At 36.4% G+C, this 12,642-nt stretch overlaps 1 protein-coding gene across 1 annotated transcript in view; it reads right to left on the reverse strand.

Annotated features, from left to right (window-relative positions):
• The window catches only part of LOC122795022 (taste receptor type 1 member 1-like), a 185,339-nt gene that overhangs the window by 126,500 nt on the left and 46,197 nt on the right, over nucleotides 1–12,642 (reverse strand). Inside the window, exon 2 of the mRNA XM_044063604.1 lies at nucleotides 124–427. Coding sequence (XP_043919539.1) covers nucleotides 124–427 — 304 coding nt within the window. The remainder of the gene's footprint in view (nucleotides 1–123; nucleotides 428–12,642) is intronic.

A 12,642-nucleotide genomic window follows, 5' to 3' on the forward strand; every position in this document is an offset into this window, starting at 1 on the left:
TCGGATCAGAAAGCATTGCAATCAGCTTACTCTATTGCATAAGGAAGGCTCATTGAATTGATTGTGGTACATCTGTAAATGCAATAGTATATCAGGCAGTGTTATTAATAAAATGAATATTACCTGTGGCACAAGAAAGTTACTCAGGATGCTGGCTGTGACAACAGCAGTATCACTAACAGTTGGGCCAATAACAGCTATCACTCTGGGCTTGTATGCACTGTAGTTACTGAGCACTTTCACAAAGGGCTGTGAATGACTAGCAAGAAAGTCAAAGATCGCCATGACTCCAGCAGGTTCAAAGCAGTCATCAAAGGCCTCATATCCTAATGTAATATTTGGCAGTAGCGAACTGGAGTTGTTAATCTCTTCGATGGCATATCTCATTCCTTGGAGATGTCTATAACCACGAAAGTAAAAAGGGAACCTGAAAAATGAGTAGAAAAACACAGAGTTAATAGGTTCATAAAAAGTTACTAGGCTAATGGCCCTAGAGCCCTTATAACCCTAGATATATTTATCCTATACTGTAATGGAAAATATTTAGTTTAATTTTCTTAGGTAAGAAAAGAAAATTATTGCATGCTCTGAATGTGGCTTTTGCGCTGCATATATGTGTGAATGTACCTGTGCGTGTGTGTGTGTGTGTGTGTGTGTGTGTGTGTGTGTGTGCGTGCGTGCGTGCATGCGTGCGTGCGTGCGTGTGTGTGTGTGTGCGCGTGCGTGTGTGCGTGTGTGTGCGCGCGCTCATATAAATATATAGATAGCTAGATACAGATATGGATTATGACAACAGAAAACAGCATCCAACAGATGCAGCAGAAAACCACACCAAACAGTGAAATAAGTGACCTCATAGATATAGAAGACCTAGTTTACACTATATACATTATATACAAGACCTATTTACACTATATACATTATAGGCATATCATATACATAAATAAAAAACAATCGAAATGTATTGAAATAAATTTAATGATATTTGAATAGTTATTTAGGAGCAAGCTCATAGTTTCCAGTAATTGTTGAATTTTAGTCCAGGGTTGGAGACCATTGTTAATAATGACCTTTGTTTTCTGATTTCATATTCACTACTAGATATTGTTCTTAACAAAGTGATGGTTTCTTTCAATTGTGGAGAGACTGGCAATTTCTTTTTTCTTGTAATTCTCTTTCATACAACATCCAAAACACTCCAAAAATTGTAGTACTGATCTTTTTCCATCATATATGAATAACAATTTAATGGATTCAGGCTCTGCTACCATATTAGAACCCTAGGCTACATAATACCACTAAATAAGCTGTCTGTGGAGTACAGTGTATAATGACACAGTGGAGGTGTGACAGTTGGAGGTACATAACTGAACTTCACCCAAAGTTGGAAATGTATTGACAGATATAATAATTGAGGAAAAACTTTTATTTTTTACTTCTTCTTCAACTCTGAATCACTAGCCTGTCATAGTAACTATGGAAATATGAAAAATGTTGATAATGTACATGAAACTCCATGTTGAGACAGTTAACTGAATTTCATTACAGTTAAATAAAATAAAATAATTTAAAGAATGGATGAACAAACAAAATGGAAATGTTCTTATTATTTAGCAATAATGATAAGATTAATGGGAACTTGCTGTATATTTTTTTAAGTGTTATCTATTTAGCAAAGTTGCAACTTGGTGTGAATAATAAAGATAAAGAAGCAATAAGGATTTGTTTAAAAAAATATTTAAATGCTGTTAAATGAAATGTGTAACAGGGAGAATGTACATTTCTAGATGTAGTTAATGACTTAAATAAAAAAAAGCAACATCGTCAATAGTTGTATTAGAAGTAGAAATAGCTGCAGAAATAATGACATTTCAGATGTACTCAATTATTCCTAAAGGATTGCATGAGTTAACAACCAGGTCTCATATGATGTCTAGAACAAATCAGATAAAATGCATTAAAATCACAATAATAATAAACCAGTTATGAACATTAAAGACTCTTAGGTTTTTAGGAAACATTATTGAGATACTAAAATAAAACATATGCAGTCCTGTAAAGAAAGCATATTAACTAAGAAGAATATTGGGTCTTTAAACCTACATCCATTTTTACAAATATATGAACAAGTTTGAAAATAAAAGGGAATTAATCCCTAGGAATAGATGAATTAATCCCTGAGATTTATAAATTATTTTCAAAGTATATTATTCAATTAGTGAGAAAAAAGTTATTAATCCGTAAAATGTGGTCATGATTGCCCGCATGGTGATATAGCTTAACAATCCATACATTAAAGTAAGATAAAGATTCTAACATATATTCCTCACATAAACTTTTATTGCTATTAAACATCTGCATGTTTTATACACACACACACACACACACACACACACACACACACACACACACACACACACACACACACACATACACTTAAATACATTACACATACACACATACGAGAATTGTATTTAAATTAGTTATTTTAACTTTAGTAAATGGAGCTCAAGTAGATTTCTAATAAAACTAGAAACACAAAATAATATTATAATAACTGTATCAGGAATTGATTCAGCTGATCATAATTAACAAAATCTGGTATTCATAACTTTAGATACAAAAAAAACATTTGATTCCTTAAGTTCTCAGTATTTATTTAAAAGTGTTACAAAATGTATGATTTCCCAGAATATTTAATTGCATTATTAATATATAGACCTCTAAATCACATTAAAGGGTTTTAGCTATCATAAATATAAGAAAGAAGCAATGACAGGTTGTCTTCTTTTCAATCCTTTGTTGCTTTAGTTGCTATTCATGAATTGTATAAGGCAAAATAAATTTATGGAAAGGTCTGAGATTAGTTACAAATTTATTATCATTATTTGCAGATTATATTGTATTAACCTTAGCCACTGTTTAATCACCAATGGTTCATTCAAACCCATCAGTAAAACATTCTGAAGAAGTAATCAACCTCAAATATAATGAAAATAAAATGAAAGTTATCTAAAGCAACCAAACTATAAACCTGTTTTTTCAAGAAAATAAAGTGGAATTCAAAGAATTTTAAACATTCGGGTTTGACGTTGTCTAAAAATTAAAAATATGTTGTAATTTTTAAGAAATAGCATCTACACATAACAAGTTATAAATTAAATGTAATCATGTGGTGCTATTATTACCCAACAGCACTGAATCCAAACACAAAATATTGACATACATTCCAAGGTATCCAAACAGACCTACTATAACATCTAAGCATGGCATCTCCTGGGAAAATTAATATAGAATTTCCAAATACTGGTACTTTTGTTGTGGATTTTATTTTTAAGATAATTTTCCAATGGATAGATGTGTCATATTGTGTGAAATAGAAATAACTGCATGAAATTTACAGAGTGAATAAATGTATGCTCTGGACTCAATTATTTCATTTAATTAATAATAAAATGGTAAGGGTTATGATCAATTATTTTCAATATTCTATTTCTGCAACAATTAAATCAAGTTATTTTAATTCAGCAATGAAATATTTATTAAAATAGATTGTATGAATATCTAGCTTAAATTGACTTTTTTATAATATCTTCAGTTTTACTTATAATGGAGCTTACAGAAAATATTATTTATAAAAGAACAAAAGTTGGGAAGATGAGAGACTTGATATGCTGTTTAGTTGTTTAAATGTAACACCATTATTATCACGATAAAACAATTCATAAATATAGAAGGGTTACTAGAGATTGATATCTACATAAAGCACATATCAATGAAACTGCAGGTTAAATGGAGGATAGCTTGGACAGCTGTCCTGCTGTATTAAAATATTTATTGTTAGTGTAGTCAAATAAAGAAAAAAACTATACCTGACCTATATGACATTTATAAAATTATATTACCTTATATATCTTCTCTGCTACACTGAAACGAAAATCGAACCTTTTCTGATGTGGATAAGATTAATATGTTAAGATCTGTTAGAAAAAGAACTTTTTCATCTTTTGGAAAACTTTTACATAGACATTTCATATCATTTTTACATAATGCCTTTTACTGTTATGCCTCCAAAGTGATTTCAGAATTGTTAGAGAAACGTCAATCTTTTTTCCAGGCCTTATGGACAGATAAAGTTAAAATATAGTGGCTATAAAAACTGTACGCACCCCTGTTAAAATGCCACGTTTTTGTCATATAAAAAATGAGACCAGAATAAATAATTTCAAAACTTTTCCCACCTTTAAATGTGACCTATATGCTGTACAATTCAATTGAAAAACAAACAAATCTGTAAGGGGAAAATTTAAAAAAATAAACATACAAGAAGCTGGTTGCATAAGTGTGCACACCCTTAAACTAATACTTCGTTGAAGCACCTTTTGATTGAATTACAGTATTCAGTCTTTTTGGGTACACACATGCCATCAAGTAAAGAGACTCTGATTAACCCCAAATAAAGTTCAACCATCCTAGTAGGATTTTCCTGACATTTACTCAGTTGCCTGCTACAACAAAAGCCATGGTTTGCAAAGACCTTACAAAGCATCAAAGGGATCTCATTGTTGAAAGGTATCAGTCAGGAGAAGGGTACAAAACAATTTTCACAGCATTGGCTATACCATGGAACACAGTGAAGACAGTCATCAAAAAGTGGGTAAAATATGGGACAACAGTGACATTGCAAAGAACTAGATGTCCCTCCAAACCTGATGAAAAGACAAGACAAAAACTGGTCAGGGAGGCTGCCAAGAGATCTACAGCAACACTGAAGGAGCTGCAGGAACTTCTGGCAAGTACTGGTTGTGTACTACATGTAACAACAATCTCCCATATTCTCCATATGTCTGGACTATGGGATAGGGTTGCAAGACGGAAGCCTTTTCCTACACAGGAAAAACATCCAGGCCTGGCTAAAATTTGCAAAATAATACATTGTCTCCCAAAAGTATGTGGAAAAATGTGTTATGGTCTGATGAGACCAAGGCTGAACTTTTTGGCCACAATTCCAAAAGGTACGTTTGGCGCAAAAACAACACTTTTCATCACTTAAAGAACACCATCCCCACGCTGAAGCATGGTGGTGGCAGTATCATGCTTTGGGGCTGCTTTTCTTCAGCTGAAACTGGGGCTTTAGTCAAGGTCAAGGAGAATTATGAACAGTTCCAAATAGCAGTCACTTTTGGCCCAAAGCCTTCAGCATCTGCTAGAAAGCTGAAGATGAAGAGGAATTTCACCTCTCAACAAGATAATGACCCCAAGCATATATCCAAATCAACAAGAGAACGGCTTCACCAGAAGAAAATTAAAGTTTTGGAATAGCCCAGCCAGATCCCAGACCTAAATCCAGTAGAACATCTGTGGGGTGACCTTAAGAGGGATATGCACAAGAGATGCCCTTGCAATGTGACAGATTTGGAGCACTTTTGCAAGGAACAGTGGGCAAATATTGCCAATTCAAGATGTGCCATGCTGATAGACTCCTACTCAAGAAGACTGAATGTTGTAATTAAATAAAAAGGTGCTTCAACAAAGTATTAGTTTAACGGTGTGCACAGTTATGCAACCAGCTTATTGTACATTTTTTATTTTTTATATTTTCCCCCTAACAGATTTGTTTGTTTTTCAATTGAATTGAACAGGTTATAGGTCACATTAAAGGTGGGGAAAGTAGTCTGTGAGATGTCTTTGACAAGTGGTGGAAAACAGAAACCTTGGCAAAAGCCTGCCAGATACAGTAATGGTATACAAAAAAAAAGTTATCTCAGCAAGGAGCTGAACCAAACAATTGAGCATTCTGAGTCAAAAACCTTACAGGTTCATAATAGTTACTATACGTGGTTCAGAAGACCACTGAGGAGCCTAGTGCATTTTTCCAGAGCTCTGTCTAATTGAGTAAGTTCCTCAGAGTCACACAGTAGATACATGGGGGCTGAGGGAATCAAACTCTGGACTACACGGAGGAGATCTCATTGTCTTAATCCTCTGCACTAGCTGCCAGACCTGTATTTGATTTCAAACTGTAAATACAAATGCTCTTCTTCATGTGTATCAGTAAAAACAGATATACCTGTGACAGACAAAATGAATTAATTATTATATATCTAAAATTCCAGGGCAAAACAATATAAGAATTGTTTCTTTCTTTTTTCTTTCTGTCCAGTGCAACAGTATGGCATGGTCTAAATCATGCCAGCTAAAATTAAATGCAAAAACAAAGCAAAATATGTTCATTTGGAATGAAAACAAATCAAAGAAGGGCGTGGAAAAGGGGCAACAACCAAAAAAGGTAAAAGACGGAGTAATTTGTAGCTGACGGATTAAAGATAAGAACGAAGTATGAAAGAGTAGCAACAAAACCAGGTAATCTACATCTGGATGCAGACAAATCCAGAATCGTTATCTGTCTGTATGCAAACTTGGTAAAGCCACAGATAACATTATCTTCCATATAAAGACATTGATAAGATAGATGCAATTCAGACAAAGCTGGCAGAAATGATACACAGTCTACACAAGAAATCATGCAAGCAAAGACAAGAATAGTTTCAGATATGTAGTCCTAAAATAAAAAGGTCAGTATGATGAACTGGCAGAAACAAACTGGCAGAGACATCCAAAGACTTCAGTAGAATCCCTAAATTCCAATGAGGTTCCATCTCTCAGATAAAACAAACAAAACAAAAAAAAGAAACTTTATGGCAGTAAGAAGAAACAATATGAAGAAGCAATGTGAACATCTCAGGGAAAATACGAGGAAGTACTGTTTTCACGGACAAAGTTTGGAATGTCTATGTTAAAGAGGTAGAGAGAGCCAAAACTATAATAAATTCAAGATGTCATGGGAATGAACTGAGATGGTTATTAAAAAGTACAAGGAAACAAAATTAACTGTTAGCTTAGTATATTCTGCAGCTTACAAACAGTTAAGGGAATTGGCACCAGTCACCAGTGATATACCACAGGGTTCTATGCTGGGCCCCTTACTGTTCAGAATTTATTTCTCAGACATCCAAGAAAACCTAGACGGCCTGTGACTGACCAAGTTTGCTGATAATTAGAAATTGGGAGCAATTGTTGAGCACCCCAACAATGTTAATACTCTGCAGACAGGAGTAGCACAGACAAATGATTGATACCAAAGCCACAGATTAATGCTAAATGCAAAAAATGCATTATTATAACCTTTGGGAAAGCTAACAACCTTGTTAATTACATTACGGACAGCACCCCCCCCTCCCCCAAGTGTAGACTCAGTGTTATCTGAGCTGGGTACTCAGGTTATAGCAACCTGAACTTTGACTAACAAGTATCCACAGTAGTAAGGAAATCCTTGGCTGTTGCACATTTTATAAGTAAAGGCATCGCATATATTTGTAAGGGTGCTATAATTCCATTATACTCAGCCCTCATCAGACCAATAATTGAGTACAATGCTCCCTTTTACATGTACCTCACCAGACACCTGGAAATGGAGTGACCACAAGAGGTTTCTCACCAAGAAATTACAGGGTACACATACAAGTCTTATACAGAAAGGCTGAAAGCCCTGTCACTGTATTCTGCTATAGGTTGCTAAGAGTTGACCTGTGCCTGGCTTACAGGGCAGTCTCTGACCCGGCCGTAATGCAAATGTTTCACATTTGTAAATCAAACTGCACAAGGTTCACTCACTCTAGGGATCTTAACCTAGCCTCTGACATGAACAGGTCATGCTGGAGAGATACATACATCTCCCAGATGCTGCCACTTCTCTGGAAAATGCTTTCAATTCACATGAAACAGAGCCCCTCCCTAACCCTGTTTAAATGTAACCTAGATCAATGGATGGGTGACAGCAAGTTCACTCCTGCGGTGGTGTCCATGTCCTTTCTGGACTGAAGAAATTGGTATTAACTACAATAGCCCCTTACTTCTGTGAACTTCACTCACCCAACCACCAACAACTGGGACAACTCAGGATAAATATGGCTAGGCTTGTAAAGGCTGTAGAGCCATTAGCCTAGAAACCTCTTATGAATCTATGAACCTATGAGTGGGAAAGTTATACTTATCTACTGCAAAAGTCTGCTTGTGTGTTTCCCATAAAATACCATAAGGACTTTCTTCATAGAAGATTCATCTGATGACAGAGAAAACAGACAGAATCAAAATACAGCTTCACATTTGTATTGGAGGGAAAATTGCATCTAATGTCTGTTACATAAACAAGAAGAAAAAGGCAGGTACAGTTTGATTTGTGAATATCTAGAAGTCGTCATCCCAGGAGGGCTGTCTGCAAGCTAAAGAAAGTGATGCATGCCAGAAAACACCCACCTAAATTCACCTAGATTATACCATCAATGGGTACAAATAATTAAACCTGAAAATCTCATCTCTAATAATGGTACTTAATTTAATAATTTCTCAGTAGTGAGACAGGTGACGGGTTTGGAGCTGTAAGTGTGCACCTTCATATGGAATTTAAATGCAGACTGAAACCTGTTTGAATATGTGACCTAGACTATATTGTGATTATGGGTTATAATTAAGCCAATGACCCGAGGCTCTTTTAAGCTTAGCCATGCTTCTTAAAGGTGAGAATCAAACCCTGTACCTTGTGTCTGTAAGGCAAACACCTTATCCATTATGTCAACCTTCCAGCTCCTAAAGATTAACTGGTTCATCTGGGGCTCGAACCTAGTGTCTTCTGTGAGTGAAGCAGATGTGATAACCTCTACATTATGGAACCTCCCACAAAGTCACAATTGAACCCTGTACCGTAAAGGTGTGACAAAGATCTTATCACTAAACCACCATGTTGCCATCACATTGCCATACTTGCAGTATGTGGTTCTCTGTGCTATTTCTTCAGTTTCCATAGTATGTGTCCTGATCACGTTATTTAATCTTAGTAGTGCTTCAAATTAGTCCTAAAAACAGGTAATTATAACTTTCAGCAAGTGATTTAATCTCAGTATTTCTCAAAATCAGTCATGAAAACAGGTACCTGTGACCCTGAGTACGTTTTCAAATCTAAACAGTGTTCCTGGTCACTCCTGAAAACAGATGCCTGTGCCAAGTGTGTGTTATTTGGTTAATGAAAGAATGAATGGCTGAACATAACAAGAGAAACTGTGCTATGAACCGAACCTTACTGGTCTTATAACCTCACTGTAAATAGGTATAATACAGATGTGGATATTTTAAGTTAAAGATTAAAGTATCTGAACTTGTACAGTTAGGCTCATGTAGATATTCAATAAGAGATCTTATTCAGATATACAGGGCATTTAGAGACAAACACCTCTGGAAATGTTTGTGGCTATCAAAGAGTAGTAGAAAATCATTAAGCAAACTATGCAGGAGATCATGTATGAATGCCAGATGTATTAACTGGTTCTCAGACAAAGTAACTAATGCATGGAATAGGATAAGAAATTATATTAAATCAAGCACTGATTTAGATATCTTTAAGAACAACTTGGACACTCATTATAGGAATGACTGTTTTGATACATTTGCAGGCTAAAAGGGCATCCTTGCCCACGCCTGAAATATTTGTTGTATGTATGAAAGGGATACACAGTCTAGTAAACGATATTCCTATCTATTAAATCCACAAAGAAGCAATGTTGGATAAAAGCAGCAGGCAGCTGAAGAGAAGGTACTGATTGCTTAAAATGCAAAACAGTGAAAAGTATAATACTGGCAAAGAGTAAAAGATAAATTAACATGACGATAAAACCATCCAGAAACATATTACTTACCCTTCACAACTCAACCTTTGTGGCTTATACGGATGGGTAAAATTCTTGGTTGCCCAGTGAACAGGAAACAGACCTCCAATGATGTAATCACCGGGCAGTTTAAATTCTTCAACATTATTGTTTAGACAGTGAAGAAAAAAGGACGTGCAATACAAATGGATGATCAGGTACACAAACAACATTGCTCTTTATAGTTGGGCTGTGACATACCTCTGCTTATAAAAAATCTTCAGCCAAGTGAAATGGTGGCGGTTTTATTCCTCTGATGATTTCTGGGATCTGTGTACCAATTATTGAAATATTTATTCATGTGTACAGAAGAAAAGAAATGCTTTGTTCTGGCACCTGCAAAGCCCTTGGGTACATTGATGTGCACATATCTCCCACATCAGCCCAGTGCCAAACAACCTATTTAACCACCTATATAGCCCTAACTTTTTTGCCTTCATGTGATTCTTACAATAAATATATCATCTCATTCAAATGTTGCAATAAAATTATTATTCTGCTGAAGTTATAACAAATTCAGTTTGTGCTTTGCTGTTATTATGCACTTTTTAAACAGTATGGATTATTTTCACAGATTCTAAACCTTTTATCATAAGAGAATGCTTTTGGGCATGCAGTTCTGTAATTCTATCTTACACAGGTTTACTTAAGGAAAGTTAAAATGAAATAATTTGTTTTTGCCAGAATTCTGCAAAATGAAACTCACATTTTATATTTGTATGTATTTTCTGAAATAAAACTTATTATAATGTTCCACATAACATTCGTAATGTAGTAGTTTTATGGGTTACATCAAATCAGACTACAGGGTAGTATACATATTGTAGATATAATGGTAAATTACAGTGAATTCCTGTGGTTTGCTAGAGAAGTTCTTTAAGCTGCATCAATTGCAAATCAACCCCCTAAAAATGTATATTAAACTATATTTTGTGAGCCTTTGTAAACAGAAAGTAACATGAATTCACTGGCTATAGCACTGGAAATGATGGCCTTTTATTTATATTAATTTTGTAAACAGAAAGTAACATGAATTCACTGGCTATAGCACTGGAAATGATGGCCTTTTATTTATATTAATTTCATATTTTCTGTACTCAGGCAGTAATGCTGGAAGCAGCTGCCAGTTTTTCATAATCAGGCTGAGACGATTCCTCATGGAATGATAAAACAAAACAATGCACAAGAGTAAAATGTAAATGAAAAATACAAAGACCAATACAGAGCACAACAAAGACTGCCATGGTTTAACAATCAGTACAGTAGTTATGTAGATAAGGAAATAAAGATTTACAGATACATTAAATGTGCAATTTGGGTAGGAAAGGAGGGCAACAGAGTAACTACGAGTCAGTCACAGGAGCTGGATACAGATCATTTTATCTCAACTGCTTAAAACTCAGCTGCAAACCCCTCCAACAAAACAATACTGTTACATGGAACCCTCTTGTCACCTACTGGGTGCTCTCTAAACCTCAGCTACATTTTCATATACTGTCCAAGAACATAACAAATAGAAGGAAACCAAGACGTACCCTGGCTAAAGTGCTCCATCACCATGAACACAACTTAATGATTAAAATACAGACACAAGTCTCACTTGGCAGATACAGGAACCAGAATGCACAGAGGAGCGGCCACGTATTTGGGTCTGTATAACATTGTAGTATCACCCGCAAGGTATTCTGGGATACACAGTCATATGCCTTCTCCAGATCTACAAAACATGAGTAGCAGCTACTGGTGAACTCTCATGCCTCTTGCAAGAGCTGTGCAAGGACAATGAGTTAATGCATCACCCTGGCCAAGACAGTATCTGCACTGCATTTGATGTGCATGGACAATGAGTTAATGCATCACCCCTGGCCAAGACAGTATCTGCACTGCATCTGATGTGCAAGGACAATGAGTTAATGCATCACCCCTGGCCAAGACAGTACCTGTACTGCATCTGATGTGCAAGGACAATGAGTTAATGCATCACCCCTGACCAAGACAGTATCTGCACTGCAACTGATGTGCACGGACAATGAGTTCATGCATCACCCCCTGGCCAAGACAGTACCTGCACTGCACCTGATGTGCATGGACAATGAGTTAATGCATCACCCCTGGCCAAGACAGTATCTGCACTGCATCTGATGTGTATGGACAATGAGTTAATGCATCACCCCTGGCCAAGACAGTATCTGCACTGCATCTGAAATGCATGGACAATGAGTTAAGGCAACACCTCTGGCCAAGACAGTATCTGCACTGCATCTGATGTGCGTGGACAATGAGTTAATGCATCACCCCTGGTCAAGACAGTGTCTGCACTGCGTCCGATATGCAAGGACAATAAATCAATAAGGACTCACAGCCCTTAAGGTGAAATAACATACCTAACACACTAGTAATAGGTGACTCTATAGTCAGGCACACTGATGTCCCACTCAGTAGGCTGGACAAGCAGAAGGTTACTGTTACGTGCCTGTCAGGAGCCAGAATCCGCCACATAACACAAGCACTCAGGTCACTCCAGAACAAGTACAAATATGACTTGGTCATTGTTCATGTTGGTGTAAATGACCTGGGACGTACCTCCCTGGACTACATGAAAAGAGACATGGAAGAGCTCTCTGATCATGTAGCCTAGGCTGGTATGACCCTGACCCTGAGTAGCATCCTGCCCTCACCAAGTATGATACCTCTCAGTATAAAGAAAAAATGATCAATTTCAACAATTGGCTAAGCTTCTGTGTCATTCAAAGGGGATCCAGTGCCTGTCATCCTGGGATGACATGCACGACAAGCTGCGTTGCTTTGCAAGAGATGGCTTGCACCTGTCACCCCTAAGCTTTCGAATACTGGCCAAGGCTCTTGCTGCCCCCATAGTGCCTTT

This window comes from Protopterus annectens, chromosome 2.part1 (genome assembly GCF_019279795.1).
Source record: "Protopterus annectens isolate FY-2018-M chromosome 2.part1, PAN1.0, whole genome shotgun sequence".
NCBI lineage: Eukaryota > Metazoa > Chordata > Ceratodontiformes > Protopteridae > Protopterus > Protopterus annectens.